Below are 22,475 nucleotides of genomic sequence, written 5' to 3' on the forward strand. Positions count from 1 at the left end.
GAGAGAGAGACAGAGGCTTAGCTGGTAGTGAGTAGAACAGTCCCCGCAGGGCACAGTGTGTAACTTGCTCCCTCTGTGGTTAAGCGAGTCATAATGGAAGAGTTTAGCTGACCCAATCACAGCTGTAAGGAGCTGTGATGTCACAGACAGACTGACAAAGACCTCTCACCAACGCACCAACATTCACTGACACCAATGTGGACTTTCAAAAGTGCTTGATTTCTAATCACTTGGAAAGTGTTGAGTTATCCATAGGCTCTAGCTGGACAGCAGCACTGTCACATAAACCTGCCTATAACTAAGGACTACGTGTATACAATACAAGGCAACCAGTTTGCAGAGGGGGATGGTCTGAGACAGGAAGTTGCACTGTTACATGGGGTCACCCTCCACGCTGAGGTGTTTTTCTGTCATGTCGATGTCTCTCAGGAAGCATCTGCTGTTCTCAGCACACGGATTTCTGGACAGGCCTTGAAACACGAGGGGCCTGTTCTGAAACCCGCTACTGACCCCCGCACGTGGAAACAGCCGTGACATCGAAACAACATGGAGTTCAGCGCCAGCATGTAGCAGTTCAAGGCGCTGTCTGAAGGGTAGCTGCTAAGAGGGAGGTGAGGCATTCTGCAAACACTAACAGGGACGTTAGGGGCCTGGGTTACGGAGTGGGGCTTGGGGCAGCAGTGTAGCTAGCATACTGGTAAGGAGCAGGGCTTGTAACTGAAAGGTTGCTGGGTCAGTTTACCACTGGGGCAGTGCTGTTGTAACCTTGGGCAAGGTAGTTAACCCACAATTGCCGCAGTAAATACCCAGCTGTATGAATGTGAATAACATGTAAAAACTGTAACCTACGTAAGTCACTCTGGATAAGAGCATCTGCTAAATGCCAATAATGTAATGTGAGGAGACACAGGCCGGCCGGCAGTGCAGCAGGGCCTTACGTAGATGCAGTCCTTCTGGTAGCGCCGGTGGAGGTTGTGCATGATGGCGGCTTCGTGCAGCTCGGCCAGCGAGGACATGTCCTCCACGCCATCGACGCTGCTCTGGTGCATGGGCTGCACCCTCTCCCTGCTCACCTCGCCCGGCTGCAGAGCGATCACCTGCAACACACACAGGAGAAGCGTGACCAATGGAAGCAGTACACCGCGTGCATGAAAACCGCTGGATTCCTTTTTAATGTGGAAACATTTCTCTGCTTAATAATTCATGAGATCTGTGTATTAGTCACGCTGATAATGTCTTAGTTTGCTACTATGCATTAAAGAGGCCCTTGTCTTCATGCTTACCAGGTAAACATATGTTCTTAGTCAGTGGTGAGACACAATACACGACTCATACACTTTTAATGGTCGCTTCATTTTCAGAGATATTCATTCATTCAATCATTGAACCTGTCACTAATGCATCCCCAAAACATGTCTGGAAAAAAACTCTTCCAAAAATACAATAAAATATAATTGTGTAAACTGAAACATCACAACAGTCTGTTCAGCGCATGCATATTTCTCAGTGTAAAATCAGTTCACAAGAGAGACCTCACGTAACGTCCTTGAAGACTACGGGTGGCCCGTGGGCTATACTTTGTCAACGTCTGCACTAGAATATGAGGTCTCTGTTCAACATGCCGGATTCTAGATTATCAGCAAAGACAAATTCTATTTTAGTCTCTGTCCTGGCTGCACGGTCTCACGGCCTCTCCTGGTGTCTCCCCTGGGGACATTTCGGTGTCCCGACACAAAAACGGTCTCTTTTCAAAACCAGGACACAACACTACGCCTCACTCTCTCCTGTTTGTCTTTAAATCCTTCCCTGCACCTCCTCAGCTGAACGTGGCAGGCTGGCTTCTGTTTCACTATACTCTGAATTTCGAGCCCAACAGACACTGCCGAACCTCTCTGCTCGGCGTCCTAGACAAAGTCCTTTTTAAGAAGCATTTGAAAGGCATGTCTAAGGGTAAATCACGCACAGAGGAAGCTTTGTGTTTAGTTGATAAGCAGTGTTTTCACTCCCAGAAGCCTCACATGAACACATTCTTCAGTGTGCACACTGTTGAATACATAAGGCACACCCTGCAGGGGGGAACGAAAGGGAAAACATCCCTTTTTAACAGGAGAAAAAAGGAAATGCCTTACAAAATTCAAGCAATGTCTGTTCTACTTGGCAAATATCAACTTGTTACTACGGTTTGTATTATCTGGTTTTGGTATGATGGACTATCCAGTTTTTTTTTTCCAGTGTATCTTATCTGGTTGTAATAGCACTGGCTATCAACAAAAAATCAGTCTTCTTGATAAATGTGTTGGTTTGACTGTGATGTTTACGCAGTGTGAGGATGTTATCAGGTGACATGATTTGGATGATGGATATAAGCGGTAAGTTATTGCACATTAAAAAGAGAATAAATAAAACTACAGATACACACAGGTGAGGGCAACGTAGGAGAGCTCACAATACAATATAAATGTTTTTTTGCCATGAGGTAGAATAGCTGACAGCAGATGTCCCCAGGTCTTTGTATTGTACTCTCAACTCCTGATTGCACATTTTGTAATTAAAATATTGGAAAAATATATTGAATACATTTTACCTTCTCTGTGGCCTTCTTTATCTTTTTCAAAGTTATTGATGTGTGTGGTGCAAGCCTACCTGGCCACAAGCTGTCTTGCATAAAACCGCAATGTAGGGTGCTGGACTAATGACAGGTGTTTGCAGTGCAGACCCACAGGATGTCAAAAGGGCAAGTTTAACAGGAATAAGAAAGCACACCATAAACTCTTAAATTCTTTTATGTATGATATCGATTCGGTTTTATGGTTTTGAAATGCTTTGGTTTCTCTGGACAGCACATGTATAGAGTGCAAGGTTTCTCACCACTGAAGGATCAAAGGCATTTGCAGTGGGGTAACCGATCTAGTCTTACAAGAGCGTTCTCTTCAACGGAGATGCAATGCTGTGCAATGCTGTAGATTGCAGTTTTCCCTTGGGCCTCCCTGGCATTTTTGCTCAGGATTGCCTCTCCAATTAGGAGCAGCCACAGAAAAGGACATCACCTTCATCAAGCTTCCCATCCATCGGAACGTCAGACAGACCCTGACACACTGACGTCTCATTCAACACTGCTCTCCTTCCTGTCCATCTTCTGAGGGGGCTCTCTGTCCAGACGGGGCAGCAGAATCCAGCGGTTTCTTGCAAACAGCTGACATATGGGGAAATGTCAGAAGCACGGCAGAGCCAGAATGGAGGGAGCCCGCCTCATACGCAAAATGGGATTTGTGGTGGAGGAGCACATTAAGAGTGGATGCGCGCACGCTCCCAGGAGAGAGGACTGGGAATGGGGTCGGCTTTCAGGGAGGTGTTGCCCGGACGCCGTGGTAATGGGCAGTAATGGAGAGTAATGAGAGACGGATGGAGCCACACATGGACAGCAGGTCCATCACAGGCAGAGTGTGCTGCCCGCTGCTGCTGCTTCTATAGTGTCTTTCACTCCTGTAATGGGCTTTTAAGCCCATCTGCAGCCTGGAATAACCGGTACTGTCATCACTTACTGCAGGCAACAGGTGATTCAAAACACGCCCACTGTATCCTGTATGCCTGAGAATGTGCTCTGTGTGGGGGTGTGTGTGTGTGTGTGTGTGTGTGTGTGTGTGTGTGTGTGTTGGTTTGGTGCCAGAACAGATGTTTCCCGGTTTAAAAAAAAATATACGGTGACATTGTTAAGCTTCTAATTGCATGTCCGGGGCTGGGGGGTTGGGGTTAGGGGGGTCACTGGGGGTGTCTTGATTTACTCTCTCTCTGGCAGAGTGTACACTCAAGCTAATCACAAAGGGTCCAGACAACACAGTCATAAATCCAGCGGTGGCCCTCACTCTAAAGATTTAGTGCATTTCAAATTAAACATGACAAGCACCCTGTTCCCAACAGCTGGGGTCCAGTTTAATGGACCTGTGAACCAGGGCTTGCTTTGGGGATCAATAGAGCTAATGGGGCCGCATTGCATGCTGGGACACAGATTAAGGATGTTTGTCTGAGTCAGTTGTCCATGGATCTCAATATCTGAACATAGAAACTAGGTTTCTCCACATATCTAAGAGTTGTGCTACCACAGTTTGAACATAAGTAGCTCTGTCCATCTCGAAACAAAGGACAAACAAACCTCCCAGAGAATCCCTCAGTGTGACAGGCTTGTCTTGTCCTAATAACACAGCAGCAAAGAGATGTTCTGCTCAGGGGAAACATGCTTTGGGTGCAGCCGACAACAACTCTGAGAGGTGTAATGTTTTGAAATGGATGTGTGCCTCTGCTATTAAGGGCTCTGAGCTCTGCTTCCAAAATGGAAGTACTTCAGATCTATCCACCTGGAAAACTCCAGTCTGGGGCTGATTCAGATCATAGAAAGAGGCCCGCTCTGTGAAGATAAAACTGAAAATAAACTCTGCTACGGGGACCTTCTCTGCTTAGTTCCTCCTCCTTAGATGCACGCGCTGACTCTGAAGAAGGCGATCTACACTGTGTGTAGAGCCTACAGCATGTGTGTGTGTGTGTGTGTGTGTGTGTGTGTGTCTGTGTGTGTGTGTGTGTGTGTGTGTTTGTGCCTCTCTCCTCTATCAGAGCACTCTCCCCCAGCAGCACACTCCTGTGGACCCCAGAGACCATCTTGCCAAGGCTTATCCACACTCTACCACACACAATGGAAACGCTAATTTCCCACCTCATGTTAAGCCTGTGACATTTGAGTGACCGGGATTGAATCAGATCTGCCTCGCCAAAGGCCAGCCATCACAAAAGAGAGCTGAGATAGTGCCGTGGAAGGCAACCGGCTGCTAAAACGTTTGGTGATCAAAGCCCAGCAGTGCAGCAAACTGATTTGTAACAGGCTGACGGAAAGTGAAATCTGTGAGGTGTACAGGGAGATAGCCGCTAACATTTATCCTTTGAAAACGGTCAAAGATAAGCACAAAGACAATGTAAGGGAAAAAGATTGGTTATGACATACATTTAATATTCTTCACTGGGTATGATCCCCAAAGTGTTGCATGCTGGGACAGCATGGTCCACAGCTGTGGGGAAATCCATCCCCTCTGTCTTTCCCCAGTCTTTGTATGAAACTGCGGGGTTTCCACACCAAGCTCTGTGAGTGTGTGTGTGTGTGTGTGTGTGTGTGTGTGTGTGTGTGTGTGGCGGGGGAGGGACCGCTCTACCTGCTCTGTTCCACATAAGCAGTGCCGTATGTTTTCAAAGCTGCAGGCTGATGGATTGGATATCCTTACGGCATGTGCTTATAGGAAGCATCTCATACATTTAATTCAATTGAAACAGCAACGATCAGGCTGAGTTCATATCACAAGGGAAAGGACTTTCATTGACCTTCGCTGTCCACCAGCCCCACCCTAAATGACACCCCCAATCACGTCAAAGAGCTCAGCCACAGCATGAAACCAGACCAGACCGAGGGTCAAAGGTCACATCCTGAAGGACACATGGCCCTGTCCTAGCTGCCCCCACATCCATAGGGAACAGGGGAATGGGGGAGGTGAAGGGGGCGGGGAGGGGTCAGGATTGTTTTGGGAATAAGACGTTCTCCCTGCCCTGTCTTATAGACCAGACGGAATTTCTCAGATTCCTTTCATATCCGCTGCGTATTTCTCTGAAGTCATTATACACATAAACTTCCTATGAGATAATAAATGGCTGAAGGGAAAACCCTAAATTCCCCATTCGAGATGGAGCTGTGGGGTTTCAAAGCACATGTTGTATAGCGTAATCTCCCCTTGTTTTGGTTTTCACGCGTGGGCGTCCAGCTTCACACCAGGGGAATGTAATAGAGACACACGGGGTGAGGAGAATAACATGGTAGATGCACGGATAGCACTGGCCACGGGGCTTAAGTGACTTAACTGACAGAGTTTAAACAGCTCAAATGACAGCGTTTAAATTACTTAAATGGCCGACCTAAATCCAATCACAAACAGCTACTATTATGAAAAGCAGTAATAGCATGAGTGATACTATAATTACTACCATCAAGGCTGTTAGCGTTAATCATTACAACAATTAGCTGATTGAAACTCGCACTGACAAATACACAAAGAAACCTACATAGAGGAATACACAACCACATTAACAGTGGACCTGTTATAAGATATATCTCTCACTGATATGATAACATTTTCTAAATTGGGTTCAATAAAGAAATAAATAACAGAAAATGTTGCTCTACATATTACACCATAAGAAAAAAATCTATTCTTATTGGATATCTACATCTAATATAGCTGAAGATGTTATAGTTGGCACTAGGAAGATTATTTTGTCCGTTGAGAAGAGGGTGACTGCATTACCACTTTCATAACTGCTGTTGTCTGTGAAAATTTCGTAGAAAATTAGATTAAGTGAATCTTACATTTCATGAGATAATAATCAATGCGTCAATAGCTGATCAATTCCCCACCAAATTCAACAGAATTAATCCCAACGGCTCTCCACTCTACCAGATTCTGGAACATGATATACTATAAGCTCTGACATCAAAAGACACACCAATAGCAATCATGCCAATCACATTTATGTCACAGCATACATACGAACACACACACACACACACACACAAGGAATCTCTCTTTCCCATTGATTATCATTAATTAACACTCAATCAATGCCCTCAAAATGGAAGCTGTGCTCTAACCGTTACACCATAGCCTGATTCCAGGAGTGCGCGTGTACATGTGTGTGTGTGTATGTGTGTGTGTGTGTGTGTGTGTGTGTGTGTGTGTGTGTGTGTGTGTGTGTGTGTGAGGGATCCTGCCACACTTCCACCATTCATATTAACATGTAGACCCTGTGGATGATGGGCGGTTATAGGACCCTCCTGTGCAGAAAGCTGTAAATGACTCGAAATAAGATCAAAATAAATCCCTAAATGGACACTATCTTCCCCCACAGGTTGGGTGGGACTCAATAAAGATTGGCATTCTCCTTTCCTCCCTTTCTTTCCTCCACTCCCATCTCTCCTCTCCCCCCTTCCCTCTTTTCCTTCTCTGTGTGGGAGTGCCGTTATTATGCCTGTCTTTCGAGACCAGTCTGTGTCCTCTTTGCAGAGCCTGAATCTAGGCTATGAGCACACAGACACCACGCAGTCTCACTGGGTTAAGCTCCCTGTTTTATCTAAGCCCAGTTACTGCAGTCAAACTGGCACAGAAAGCAAGTCCATCCAAAGAGTCAACCTATTCTTAAAGGTCTGAGGCAATTTAGAGTTGGATGGGAGACAGCAGCTTTGAATACAGACCCGCAAGTTCATACAGTCATTCTAAAATGTACCACATTTCTGACTACATTTTATCTCTAGGCCTTGGCAGACTGAAAGCTCTGTGCGACCAGCTCATGTGCAGTTTTGACTGCATTACAAAAAAAAAAAAATCTATTGATCAAACGGTGTCCTGTGAGAAATCTGGTCGCTGCATTACCTCATCTTGCTCTCGTGTTATCCTGGAAAAGGCCGGACGGAGTCATCACGTGACAGAGGCCACGCCCAGCGTCACGTACCCAAGTGCAGCTCTGATCTGCAGCTGATGAATGCGTGTGGATGTGTGGGGCAGAGCAGTCAGACCCCGCCTGAGAGGAGATCAATGCAGCACTGCGGGTACAGCCAGGGCCAAATCACAGCGCACGCAGCGGAGACGGACCGGCCCATCTGCTGTGCTGAGGACACGCCCCGCCCCAGTGGATTATGGGTGGGATGGAAGCCGTCAGACAACAGGGACAAGGTCTGAGTGAATCCTGGGAAGCTTGTTTTCCTTTCCTCTGACTCCTAAATCACAGCACTTCACACGGTTTACATTTTAAGATCAGTTTCTATTTAATCTTTAATATAGTACATACTACTATATAAATATTCATATTCACCCAGGGATGTTTATTTAGATCTGAAGTATTCCTAAACACACACGCATGCACGCACGCACACGCACACACACACACACACACACACACACACATACATGTATATTAATGCGTACATATACCCACACTTGCTTTTTCAGCATAGTTTCTCCCCACGGCCTTTGAAGTAATAACTTGGTTTGCATGATTAAAAGGGGAAACTGTAGGAAAGACTAACTCTGTTTCTGTTTGACTCAGAAAGTTAGGCTTAGAGCGATGTGGACATTGCTGACCTACATTACAGTACAGACCATGCACAAGGCTACAGATCTGCAGTGTTAGCTGCACAAAAATTCAGACTTTTCACAAAAAAATCTACATACCATTCTTGAGAAATGTTTACTTCTTTTACACTAGGTATGGTGCAAAATGAACAGTTACAAAATATGTAGGCATTGGGTCTTATTTGGTATTTATGTTATCTAACAGAGTGATCACTTAAGATGCAGCTTAACTAGTGGTGCGTAAAGCGATCCTTAATGGGTCAGAGGGAGAGAAAGAGTAACAGAATGCTAAGAGAGAGCAATCACAGTAATGGAGGTATGTTTAGGGTAGACAGATAAGACCAGACAAAGACAGACAAGACAAGTTCAAAAGTTGCCATTGACAGTCAGGACACAGATTTCTGTCCCTCTCCCCCTGACCTCCTTCTTGGCTAGTTTTTTTTCCTCAGAGTTGACCTTTCAACAAGGAGACACACTGGGAGTGCAGCTGTCTGGATGAATATGACCTTGAAAAGTCCATGCAGACCCAAAGGACCTCCTTCCCACCACCTCAGTGCTGTATATTATCAATCAATTTGAGGAGACTGAGTGCACTGATTACCCCTGTGCATACACAATCTAGGACCAAGAGAACGAGTGCTGTGTTAAGAATATACTTAAGAGCTGCTTTATATTAGTCTGTCAGAATGACAGCCAAGGTTATAAACACTCAGTGTTAGAGTCCTTCAGAAGAACAAACCCGGTTCTGGTGTTCTTTGACGGCTCTGCAGAAGTTTGAGGTGTGGGGTACTCATTTCTGTATCATCATCATCGTCCTTTGGCCACAGCCGAGATTATCCTGTCGTCTGTGAAACTGAGGGCGCAACTCCTTCAGCTACCCTTTTCCGTCGGGGCTGGTCCTCTAACCTTGACTGGGTCGGGCTGCAAGGCAGCAGCACTATTTGACCCATCGCTGGGGGAAGGGATTAGTATAGGGCCAGGGCGTGTCCACACACCAATGGGCCATGTGCCAAATAATAATTGCAGGGTCCCTACTTCTCCGGACAATTTCTGCACATTGATGAATAATACTTATTTCCTTAGTCTCCCTTTTCTCTCCATCTGTCCCCGCCTCCCTTCTCCCCCGTTCTTTCTCTCAGTGACTCCCTGTGGGTGCCCTCCTGTTGCCAGGGCGATGTCTGCTGTCTCCCCATTCAGGCTGGTGCCATCTGGACCCAGAGAGGGGCCACAGCACAGGAGGGGTGTGGCACAGCCCGACAAAAGAGGCGCAACTGCGGGGGGTACCAGCCCAGACAGACAGGTGTGGGTGCGTGCGTGAGTGTGTGTGTGTGTGTGTGTGTGTGTGTGTGTGCGTGTGTGCACATGTGTGAATGATTGTGTATTGAATTCTCCTAGCAAACATGAACTCAGAAACTCCCACACAGTGCAAAGAAACTAAGTCTCTTAAGAGCCGGGTAGAGCTGTGTTCGCAATGAGCCAGAGTACGCAGTGCTTTGGTACAGCTTACACTGGAACAACAGCAGCCGTTCACCCTGATCCATACAACTATCCCAGCTCACTCAAGCCTGACTGCTGTTACACCAGGACCTGGCTGATCTCATTCCCCTCCTGAACCTCCACTGTTTCTAATAATCGTGCGCTGCGAGGGACAGGGGGTTCCCATGGTAACCCATCTCAACCAATCAAGCCATGTGCATCACATGCCGCCGGCAGCCAAAGAATTAAAGTATGATTCCGTCCTGAGATAGCAGGCCCCACAGTTTACTGTACTGAGCAGTGTCACGGGAAGGGGGGATAGGACTGTTACTCAGGTACAGGACTCAGACGGAAGAAGCAGAGTTCAGAAGGAAAGCACAGACAGAAGGAGCAGAAAAGTGTGCAGGCAGCAGACAGAGGGAGTAGGGCACAGAATGTGGGACACAGACAGAAGGAGTAGAGCACAGAGCACAGAATGTAGGCAGAAGAATTAGAGCGCAGATTGAAGGATTGGACACAGGGGTAGCAGAGCGCAGATTGCAGTACGCAGACAGAAGGAGAGAAGTGCAGACTGGCAGGATGCAGACAGAAGGAGCAGATCACAGAGTCCAGGGGAAGCTTCTAGAACGCGTCGGCACCTCCCTGCGCTTAAATGAGAAAACAAACTGCGGGAAGTCAATGAGAGGCGACACATGCAGGGAGAGAGAGAAGGCAGAATGACAGAGCGGGATGAAGGAGGAGAAGCAGCACATGCTGATGGGAATTTTCCTTCTCAGCATCACAAAGCCTAAAAAAAGATTCAAAAAGCCATGCCTAACAAATTGTCCTGGTGTCACTGCATGTTCTGTGTCATCACTTTCAGAAAGCAGTTTACCCTACGTGTTTAAGTGTTTAAACCCAAACGGTGCATAAAGCCAGAGAAATTTAGTTGTTCACCTTTCCTCTCCCCCTGTTCCCAGGATCCAGGTGCATGTGAGCAGGCCATGTTACTAAAGCTGTCTTTGCTTACAGCTGAGGTAGGACTGAAAGCAGACAGGTACTTTTGATTATTTACGACTCGATGTAGTTAGGGGAATTTCTAGCGAGTTAATTGGCATCAAGATCAGAGAACAATCAAAGTAAACAGCCAGATGAAGTCAGATGAAGACATCATTCTCAGTGTAGAGGACAGAGGACGTCACCGCATTGGTGACCATACGGGACGATGTCCTTCCTGCCCTACCTGCATTATAAGTAAAGCAATTCAACACCCAGTATTTTTCTAGACGGAGCTGTGTCCACTGGGGCCGAGTTATAATCGAATGGACACGAGCCAGAGGTTCAAAGGGCCTCTTGTTACATAGTTGGCTCAACTTAGATTGCGGTGTAAGAAAGTGATCAGCTGCCGGGGCATGCTGACTCCGTGGCCGTTTCCTTGGTAACCTGCCCAGGAGCTCTCCTCAATTTGAGCTGGAGGTGCCTCACCACTTGTGGCAGAGTGGAGTGGGTACCAGTGAGGACATACAGGGGCTGTGTTTAGATCCCTGGGGGAGGTGAGCAGGACCGGTAAACACCTCAGACTGGTGACAGCTAAGTTTAAAGGCATTCTCACTTCACCAAAGGAAATGAATGGCGGTGCTAAATATACGCAAAGTCTGAAACCAAACCATGCAAATTCAGCGCTATTCTTAAAACCACTAATAAAAGCCATTTAACAAAAACGCGCAGCTGTAGCTGTAAAGTCAGACCTGCTTGGGAAATAAGCCTGGCTTTTGTAATAAACACTGAGAGTAATATGAAAGGGGCTATAACATAAGCAGCCAAATCAAAACTTGAGAAGGATAACACATAAACCAGCCGAAAACAAGTGTGAATCATGAGGGCTGTTTTCTCTAGGGCTCCATTTCAGAATTCTAGAGCATTCTATGTTGGCTTGCTGACCCAGAGGCCTGAAGGTGTGGCCACACTGCTGATGCTGCAGAAGACGTCTTGCACATTGCTCTGAGAGGTACATCGCTGTTGTTCTAAAGTGCTTGCTGGCGGGTTCAAAAGTATCAGCTGACTGTGTCGAAAAAGCACACTTAACCCCTGTCAAAATATCGGGGGGGGGGTTATAACCCTTTAAAACATTTTTCATCCTGCTAAACACAGGATGAAAAATAACATATAATAACATAAAAACTGAGGAGGAGGGGGACATTTTGCTTCATCCCTACAAAATGGGGTGCATTGATGAGAGGAGAAAAAAAAACTTTCAAATATTTTTTTCATTGCTTTCAGTTCAAGACCTGATGATTGAGTGTGAAAGAAAAGTTCAGTGCCATTAATTACTTAATTCCCCTCATACGCAGGGCTGGTCGATCCCCTTTTGTATTTTAAATCATCTTGGCTGTGCAGCTGCGTCAGCACCACAGACATATGCAGACAGCCTTTGTCTGAACCACTGCTTGATCATTTGGCCGCATTGAGCTGTAATCAAATCATCATCCAAGGACATAGTAGGCAGAGTGAATAATTAAAGCTACAGATTCTCACAGTGCTTTCCCTTCAATTTAAAAAAAAAAAGTTCTAAGCAAAGATTTTACAGACCACATTTCAGGAAACATGTAACAGCTGGTTATCATATGTGGACGGGAAGGATGATAATTGCTTTTGGAATTTAATACTTTCCAATTCCCCTGTCCTATGACATTTCTTTAAAGAAGAGGCACAAGTTAGAATTCCATTGAGTTAGCAAGCAAGTTAGTTAGATGAAACACAATCAGAGTTTGCCTTGGCAGCAGACCCTTTGATGCACATGTTTTGGCATACAACCCATGTGCATGGCAGAGCCCTTCGGCTTCAGATATTTGTCTGCATTGATGCCACCCCCATACCCTCACAGAATTTTTTGGACTATTCCCCTCGTAGGAGTATTTATTTGGCTTGAGATGGCCTAACCCCTCCTCCGTCACCTTGTGCTTCACACAAACATTGTCTATAAACAGCTTTAAAATATTGTATAAATATTATATTAAAATCAACATTCCTTGCCATTCCTTACCTTATTAACCACATACTTCATGTGCTTTTTTCAAACAAACTCACAGTCAACAAGACATAAAATGCTTTGTACAAACAGATGTCTCCACTAAGACCACACACTACACTCCATGACACTGTGCCACATATGTCCATTAAATGCATTCACTAAGAGCCAGTAGGTCTGGCAATGAATGCTGGGCTTACTCTTTTGTGAAGAATTTTGATACGACTCTGAACAACATTAACACTAGCAATGATGATCATCGGAAAGAACAATAATAATAACAATGACAACAATGGTGATAATAATGATAATGACAGCAATCAGAATAATAACAACCTCATCAAGTTAACACAATAACCTCACAGTCGACTGGGTGGCATCGTTTTCAGCATGCGGCCAGCCTGAATAATTAATAACTCAGCCCAGGAACAGACGTCAGCCCTGCTCCCACACGGTTTCTCAGAACTGCACAGTATCTCCTCCATTTCAGCATAAAAAATTAATCACAGCCAGCACGCTGCCACTTAAACACAAATGTCAGCCATATTTAGGTGTATTGCACATCACAGCAACTTAGGGTGCCGCCGTGAAATAGCATGGGGCCTCCACAGATCAAGAAGCCGGGGGCTAGGGTGAGTGGAGTAGCTGAATTACATTGAGTGAAACTGGGGAGGGTGCAAGAGGTCAGTCCCCTGTGAACCTGAGCCTAGCATGTTGTTTTGGTACCTGTGGTTGTGCGATCTGGAAACAAGAGGTATGGAAAGAGAATATGTCTGACCCTAAACTTACTTTGGTTTTGTAAACAAAACTGCCATTTTAATCTCACTTAACCTTTGCTCTTACTAACTTAGCCTTAATTTAACCTCCCTTTATCCAGCCAATTGCAACGCAGTGCTATGTCTCATGGAGACTGGACTGAGGACATGAGGCCGAGAGGACTCAAAAGGACATACGAGACAAAGGGTGGGCTGAGCATTGTTCAGCCTTAAAAAGAATAGTATCCTTATATTCCACAACCCACAAACATCCTCTCAAACATTTCACCACAATACCCTGTAGACCGAGCTCTGCAGGCCTCTGGCACTGACCAATAAATAACACGGAGGGGTTATTTTCCTCCGTCTGAAACGGAACATGAAATTCCAATCTAGTTAAAACCGTGAACAGGGGAGTCACAACGAAAATACAGCTCTCCTTCTCCAAATGCTCTGGGTCAGCACTGGCTCATAGGCCTGAGCTTATGAAGACAGCTGTATCACCAGGGCAGAAAATAGTAGGAAACAGCTGTAAAGTACTCAGTCAGGTACACCTTGGTCAGCTTCTCAGGAAAACCTGCTCCTTTTAGTTTTCCTTTATATTTGCAGATTACAAACAGAATTGGAATGGCTAGTGGAGCACAGAATCTGAAAAAAAAAAAATCCTTTTTTCCTACCATTGCTGTGCTGTGAACTGGGAACTAGGGCAAGCAGTCAGCAGCAGGGGCATGACCACAGTTTAGGGCTTTATCGCATTAAATCCCATCGGCCATGAGCTGCGGTAGCATTTCGGTCACAGAACGCAGGAGCCTGAAAAACTCATTCCCACCCAGGATTAACACGTCCAAAGCTAACAGTCCCATTATTAGCTGAATATCCACGTTTTGCCAACTGAAACCACATGACTCGTCAACAAAAAGAGCGTGTTTAAACCGTGCAGCACGGAGTCTGACAGCGCTGTGTATTTAAGTGATAAATGGCAAAGAAAACAAAGTGGATTTTCGCAAACATAAATATCCATGTTAACTAAAAAGCCTGTCCTCGCTCTGGGTCTGGATCTCATTAAAACCAGCTGGCAGGTCCCTGAGCAGAATACACTAAATTCTACATTTGGTACAGTGCTGTGACATCCAGTGGATTGTACAATGTGGATTCTGGGAGACAGTGTGTAGTGGCTGGAATGCAAAAGCTCTACGTGCTTGTGTAATTGTGTCTGTCCCACTCATACAATAAGACATTTACAGTCCAGAGTCTTTGAAAACAGCAGCAGCGGAAGGAACATTACACTGCCAAGACATCTGACTCTCCAACATTCAGACTTGATTCTATTTTCAATACAGCAACCCGCCCCCACCACCTTTTTTTTTCTTAAGTACAGGATTTCCCCCAGACACAAAGGTGGCCGCAAAGTGCCAAACAGATAAGAGCGAGTCGTCAGGCTCTGGGTTTGTTTCACTCCAGTTCCGATTCCTGACATTCTTACCAAGAGCCCCATACGACACAAAGGAACAGTACAACACACACAGTGTGTGTGTGTGTGTGTGTGTGTGTGTGTGTGTGTGTGTGTGTGTGTGTGTTTTTCTGTGTGTGTTAGAGAGGCATATTTACAGGACTTTGTCTGAAAACCATTTATTCCATTGTAGTCAGTGGTATTTTCCACACATCCCCTGCTGTCACATACAACTTTCCCTGCAACAGCATCTCCCAGCTTTGCACCGTTTGCCGGTTTCTGCAGTACTGCACCTCAATGCTCATGGACCATCCCACAGAACTACCACAGCAGTCTAACATGTGTCTACACATGAAGCTATGACAGAGAGGCTCTCCACTGGGGACTTTGCCGGTTTGGCATTTTTCCTTATTTGCCAACACATGGGTCATAAATAGCAGTAAAGGAGATTTTCAACAGGTTTCTGGAACACAATCCAAATCTCTCACTCCACCGAGAGCAGCGTTGCGATTCTCGGCTGCTCTCGGTGGAGACGGTGCTACCTGTCCATAGCGGGCTGTGATTTGCGGCTGTTAGAGAGAGTCTTACCTGGCCATAGTCAGTAGTGAAGAGCAGAGAGCCGTCAGCACAGGTGGTGACAGTGGAGGGGTGCAGCTGCTCCTTGTCTCGTACCCACACGCGGGCTCCCTGCAACAAAGGAGGCAGCAGGAAAACATGAGACGCCGCTGTAAATCAGACAACGTTACAGTGGACAGCGGGACAGAATGAGTCAGTGCCTTCATTTACAAGAGGAGAGACTGAGTACGGCAGGGAAGATGGAAATAGTGGTTTAACATACAAGGGAGCATCTGGAGACGCTGCACGCTATCAGCAGTAAATAGGCACTAATGGGCAAACATGCAAAACAGACACTGAATTAGCACCGGTAGGGACCTCTGGAGGGAAAAGAATTTACATGAAAATGTATTTCAGTGGGTGAGAGGGCCAAAGAAGTGTATATCTATTACATTACATTACAGTCAATTATCAGACACTCTTATCCAGAGCAACTTACATGGGTTATAATTGTTTGTCCATTTACACAGCTGGATATTTAGTTATGCAGGTTATGCAGCCAGGGGTACAACAGCAGTGCCCCAGAGGGGAATCAAACCAGTACCCTTCTGGTCACAGGCCCTGCACCTTACCACTATGCCACACAGCTGCAGACCCACATGGCATCACTGTGAGTAGTCTGCATTATCAGCCGTGAAGTATTTCTGGTCTGCGGTGAGCAGACATGACCATCAAAGCAAGCCGGTTCTATGTCTGGAGGTGACATTTTAAGAGTCCTTCGTACACAGGCTACCACCCAATGGGCACATATAGGCAACAATGTGATTCTCATCAAGGCGGAGACTGCCCTTTTCCTTCTTTTATAAAAAGCCCGTGTTCAACAGCAAAAAGATAAAATGCACAGAGACCTCTAACATTCAGAAGACAATAGAACCATTGAGAGCACAGCCCTGCGTGGCTTAAAAATAAATTTGCCCCCCACCTCCTGACCTACTGGGTTCAGCTCAGAAGTCCCACACGCAACAGAACATGACAGAGCCCGACACAGAAATGTAGAGCTGCACCAATGGATCTGGGGTCCGGATGGTTACGCTGTTGATAAGCCCTTGAATCAAGGCAATTTACCTTGGAGACTCCTGGCCCGCATGCATACCTCACAAATTGAGAACTTTGATCAAAAGCATTAGTAAACTGAATAGGTCTGAACACACTAAATAAGTGAGTGAGTAAAGGCCCACTCTGACAGACAGCCTATGGATGAGGGTGGGCCCCTTTCTGGAGGTACTCAGCACTACAATCCATGGGTCTGAAATTGTAGGTTACTTGGGCATGAAGACTTGGTGTCCCTGTGCAGCTCAGTTCTGAAGAGGTTAACCACATTGGTCACACCCAATGGGCGTGGTGCCTTGGCAGGGCAGCTCCCCCCTCCCTCTCTCTGCCACATGGCAAAGGGAGCCCTCCCCTGCCCCCATATTAAAGACAGTTATATCACAGTGACAGAAAGCTGCCTCTTAACTGGGCTTAAACAGAGGGTTTGTGTGTGTGTGTGTGTGTGTGTGTGTGTGTGTGTGTGTGTGTGTGAGAAAGAGAGATTGTGAGTGTGCATGCGTGTAGGTGTGTATATGAGCACGTCTGAGAGTGAATGTATGTGTGTGTAAGTGTGCGTGTGTCTGTAGGGCCTGAGTGTGTGTGTGTGTGTGTGTGTTTGTGTGTGTGTATCTCTGTGCATTTCTTTGTGTTTCAAACCAGAATCTGAACCTTCACACCAGATGTAAGAAAAGGAAGGAAGTCCTTCAAAGCTGTGCGACTCTGTGGTAATTCTGCTGTCACAGTGGAGAACAGAGCTATAAAACAAATAGGTTTCTCTACCCTGTCAACATCAGTGAACATCACTTAGCACGTCTCTGCCCACCCACCTTCTCATTCTCAGACTGCTGTTCTGTCACCCTCTGTATCTGAATCTTTCAAAAGGCTCCTAGAAATCATGTATTCCTTGAGAAACAAAATTACATATCTGATACACAACCAATACACAATACAACGTATAGAACTGTCAAATGTTGTACCAGGACACCAGGAATAATCTGCATTGTTTTTTTTAAATACTGTCACCCTTGGTGATTTGTTCTCTGTAGTCATTGTTGTAATAATAATTGCTCTAATTTTCCCGTCCATTTCACATCATCTCTGTTTCACCTTGCATTGTTTCTCGTTCAGCCAGCGGTGACGGCTCCTTTGTGCAGACTGCAACATCACGCCGAGTTTGTTTGGCTGCTTGGCTGAAGCCATTGTCAGTGGGGGAGGGGGGTGTCTCCTGTATTCGCACGGCTAGCAAGCCCATTGGGTGTCACCGAGCCGAGCCTCACGGCACATTCGTGAGGCTCAGTGTTCAATAATTCAGAGGCAATAACAGGGGGAATGGGAGAGGAGGGATCGCCCTCGGACATGAGGCAAGACCAGAGCCCAGGCCTCGGCTTTGTCTGCAAAACGTGTCGCGTTTCCTCCCCCCCCCCACCCCCCCACACCTCTCGCCACGTGCTCGCTCAGGTGTATAATTCCTCCCCGCACCTCCGTTCAGCTGGCCAGCCGGAGTGTTGGGCCCGGCTGTTTGTCTAGCAGAAACATTAGAATTGGGGGGGGATCAATAGGGCCTTGGATCAGCAGGGAAACCCAATACAAGGTCAGAGCTCAAAGGTATCAATCCTCATTAACTATTGATAAGATCGCCGCCTCGTGCAACGGGTAGACGCTGGCTCATGGATGCTGTAGCACGGGATATCAGGCAGGCCGGGCCAGAACTGCCTTTTTGAAATCTTATAACACGCTGAAACAATGACCAGAAAATAACTGCTGTAATGAGTCAAATTATCTATGTTGGAGAGTTTGTGTGAACAGAACATGAGAAACACAACAGCAAGAGAGACTTGTTGTTCTGAGGCTCCATTTTCAGTCTCTGATTCCATCCCTTCCCCCTACTGCCCTGCTTCCTCTGACATTTATTCAGGACTCTAGCAGAGGGGGAAGTGTTAATATGGCACCCGTCTACCTGGGGACTGAAATGAATAGAAGCAGACAGGGAAGTGTGTATCAGGAAAAAGGGGGATAAGAGAGGTGAAGCTGCCAAATAATGCCCCTTTCTCATGCCGCCTCTCTCTCTCTCTCTATCTATCTATCTATCCATCTATCTCTCCCATCTCTTTATCTCTGTATTCTACCCGGGGATTGAAATGAATATAAGAAAACAGGGAAGTGTCAGGAGAAAGGTAAGAGAAGCAAAGCTGCCCCTTTCTGACCCCCCCCCCCCCCCCATCCCTCTCTCTCTCTTGCTCCCTCTCTCCCTCTGTCTCTTTATCTCTCTGGGCAGACAAGGCTGGTATTACACAATCTGCCCCACATTCACGTGGTAAGATGCACCGAGGTTCTCAAAATCTCATCTATCAAAGAGCTTTGCTCAAATTACAATCAAAAAATCTATTTTGATAGAACATATTTTTTTTTTTTTCTCTCCCTGTCTGTTTCAGACAGTGAGGGGCTGATCCTCTCTGTGTTGGCACTGAGGCTGGCGGCAGGTTGGTGTACAGCACAGATCCGCGTCAGGTCCGGGATGTCTCTGACAGGCACAAGACAAGCGTGACTTCAAGACTCAAAAAGCAGCATAAAAGCCTTATCAAATCATCTGACAGAAGTGGTGCAGAGGTTTAATACTGGAAAAAAAAAACAGTAGATTTGTGCCGCTCCGTTAGGTCGTTATGCAATTTGAAAAATAGCTATTTAGGCCTTGCAGTATGATGGCAACTTGGAAGGCTGTCTTGATGGATTCAGATTCATTCTAATCTGGTTTCCAAGGCAATGGCCCGGCGTGTGTCTAGAGGGTTTGTTTTAACATGCTAACATCCCACCCTGTGACGACCGCGGAAAGCATGTAGAGGGCGAGTTGAGGCAGAAACAGGGGATTGACTTCACAGCTGAGGGAGAGAGAATAGAAGACTGTGAGGCAACTGCTGTCAGGAGTAGCCCCGCTCTGGTGAGGACACCGAAGCATTGACCACACTGCTGAACAATAAGATTTATGAAACGTACTGCGTTTCGGCGCCAGCCAATGCAGTGCACGTAAAACCGAATGAGGAGAAGCAGTAGGGAGTTCAACACAGGTCAAGGCTCCTTCTTCACATACTGAATGAGTGAAGTGGAAGGTGTCAGCTAAGGGGAATATATCCTCTGGAAATACTTCATATGAGTTGTCTAGAAATTCCACTAACTTGAGTACAGTGCACAGAGAAACAGCTCTTTGCTTTACACAGAGGCAGGTAGCTGGTACACATCCAGCAGTGGTAATGACATGCTCAGTGCTGGTGTAAAGAGCAAGTAATCCACACAAAAATCCTTCCTAAATGAACTCTATCAAAGAAGAGAGGAGGAGTGGATCGATACCGTCCAGGCACTGGGCCAATCAGGGGAGAGGACTCACAGTTTTGTATTTACTTCCTGTCTTATCTTTTTCCTCGCTTACAGACATTTTTTGGCTTGTTTGTCAAGACATGACTGATGAGAAGTTCCTGGCACTCTCCTTTATGATGCCCTCTACCCCCTTTCCTGGCTGAGTTGTGCTGTGGTGTTCAGACTGGTCTCAATAATGAGCTGGAAACGCAGTCCTATTGTGTGCCTGCTGTGACTGGTATTGGTATCAGACTGGCATTCTTACGGGAATGTTTCCTGTTTTCTTGTCTTTGAGGAAATCCCACATTGAAAAAAAAAACTGATACAAGCTACCACATGAAACACGATTCATTTAACCCTGTGCTCTTACTTAATCTTTTTAATCATCTCATTTCATTGCACATTTGTATATTGCTGCACAGAATAAACCTAGACTGTATGCATTTCTGCAAGTGTTCAGCAGTAGGAGGGAAAAAAAGACCTTTTCTTTAACCGCTTCCATATTTCCTACAGTAGCTTGTGCCCTTTTGATCCCTCTGGACAGATGTGTGGTTAAAGGCCAGATGTGTTGAATGAGCATCAAGTTTGAACAGCTCCATGCTTTTACTGGAACGAAATCAGAGCCGAGCTGGAACATCACAGGGAATATGAAGCCTCTGTCCAAGTTTCTGACAGTGTATCAGAACTAACAGTAGTCTGTAAGGCTGGGGGAGGGGGGCGAGCCTGGCACGTGGCTGGTACCCCCCCCCCACTCCACCCCCACGTACCCACCCATCAAGGGGTATCACTGACATGGCCGGCCAACCCTGATGCTCACCTGCAGAAACTTATTCATGATATCCACAACTACATTCTACATTGTGTCCTACTCTGGTGGGACAGAAATCGGTAATCCCCATGACAGAAACCAAACCAAGCTGGCCAATCAGACGGCAGGGAAAAAGCTGCGCGTGTGAATGGCAGCCAGGCTGTTTCTCGCGAATGCCAGTAAATTTCACCAGTTTGTGTGGAAGGGATGTGAGAGAGGACATGCTGCTAATCTCGGCAATGGTGATGCCCGGGCTCTCTCCCTTGTGTAATGATGATCACCATTTTCTCCATGTCTGATAAATGTATGAGATAAATGAACACATGCAGTGATATGTGGAAAACGTGTTTAGTGGCCATATTGGGTGAGCCCTTTGGGCTGAGTGTCACTCTGAAGTATTTTATACACATTTACCAACTAAGACAAGTAAATGTGCATAATGTGGTCAAGGATTAACCATGGAAGAGAAAAAAAAAGACAAAAACAAGAAAGCGAAGAAAAAAATTGATACTGTTCTGGCTTGAAAGCTTATTAATAAGAGGAGGAAGGGGGGGGGGGGGGGGGGAACAAAGATTGAGGAAGAGGATTTTCCAGCTGATCTGTATGCACAAAGCGCCCCTTCACACAGAGTCAGTCACCTTTGCACCCCGCTTCACCCCTCACCCTAGAGCTCTGGGACTGAAAGCAGTAGGGTGTGTGTGTGTGTGTGTGTGCGTGTGTTTGTGTGTTCATGTAAATGACGAGGAGAGAGGGGTTTTCAAAAGGAGGGACCAGATGTGAGTCCCTGAAAGGGGGATGAATTGTTTTAGCAACAGATGGCCCGCCAGACCCGTACCTCCCCTCCTGTGGCCCCCCCTCTTGTGGCCCCGCCCTCGGCCTCTCCGTCACCCCTACGGGCCGAGCGCCACGCTGCTGACAAAGGGAACCGGCAGACCCCCGAGCCTGGAGCTAACCAAGCAGAAACCCCCCTCACAAAAGCCAGCTGGGGAGCTCCGAGGGTAGGGGTGTCAGTCCGATCCGTTCGCCCCTGTGATCTGACCCCCCCCCCGTGGCTACCCTCCTCGTTGTCCGGCGCAAGCCGGTGGATTTCATTTCAGGAGCAGGGAGTGCACCCCTGCCCTGTGGCTTTCCTTACGCTGAATGGAGGTAGCAGGGAGACGAGTCACACCTGTTCAGGTCAAAACAGGTCTGCACAACTCTGTGGAAACCGCTGCACCTCCATGTATGGTTTCTGCCAGTCATCATAATTGCCTATATCCCCGCAATGTGACTGCCTCACTGGAACTGATGTCACAATGGGCCAAAGGCGTAGCATTCCAAAAAGGCCCTGAAAACAACTAGCTACAGAGTCCAAGAGCTGAAAATTCCCAGCACACCAGTGCCGCTACGGGCTACCGCAGGGAAAGCCGACTTGTGCTCTTTTAAAAGAGGAACAATGCAATTTAACCACCCCGGGTATCTGGTAGTCTGAGCGCTGGGTAGAATTACTGCAGCTTCGTTGAAGATGTCTCCTCGGGAGGGAAGTTGCAAATGAAAGAGTCTGAAATATTTAGGCGCCTCCCGGGCGCTGTGTCTTTCTCAGGTTGTGGGACTGTTCTTACAAGGTAGCCCGAGCTGCTTAGTGTCAGCTGATTAAAGCACGCTGAACAAAGGAAAGCTAATTAACTCAGATCGCCGAAACAATGCCCCGTAATTAGTCCTGAGCCCCTCTTTTCTGTGGACAGATTGGTCCCCAGGCATATCACTGGACCAAATATTTGACATTCGATCAGCTGATCACACATGACCCATGCAGCAGACCCAATTGCAGAATGGTTCCATTTTTTTTTCA

The 22,475-nt window shown here is 46.5% G+C and overlaps 1 protein-coding gene across 1 annotated transcript in view; it reads right to left on the reverse strand.

The window, feature by feature from the left end:
- LOC118785379 (unconventional myosin-X-like) overlaps window positions 1–20,671 on the reverse strand; it is a 64,281-nt gene extending 43,610 nt beyond the window's left edge. Inside the window, exons 1-3 of the mRNA XM_036539996.1 lie at window positions 20,654–20,671; window positions 15,433–15,531; window positions 939–1,097 (exon numbers count right to left, since the gene is read on the reverse strand). Coding sequence (XP_036395889.1) covers window positions 939–1,097; window positions 15,433–15,531; window positions 20,654–20,671 — 276 coding nt within the window. The remainder of the gene's footprint in view (window positions 1–938; window positions 1,098–15,432; window positions 15,532–20,653) is intronic.
- Between the last annotated feature and the right edge of the window lie 1,804 nt (window positions 20,672–22,475).

The sequence above is a fragment of the Megalops cyprinoides genome, chromosome 11, assembly GCF_013368585.1.
Source record: "Megalops cyprinoides isolate fMegCyp1 chromosome 11, fMegCyp1.pri, whole genome shotgun sequence".
Lineage (NCBI taxonomy): Eukaryota > Metazoa > Chordata > Actinopteri > Elopiformes > Megalopidae > Megalops > Megalops cyprinoides.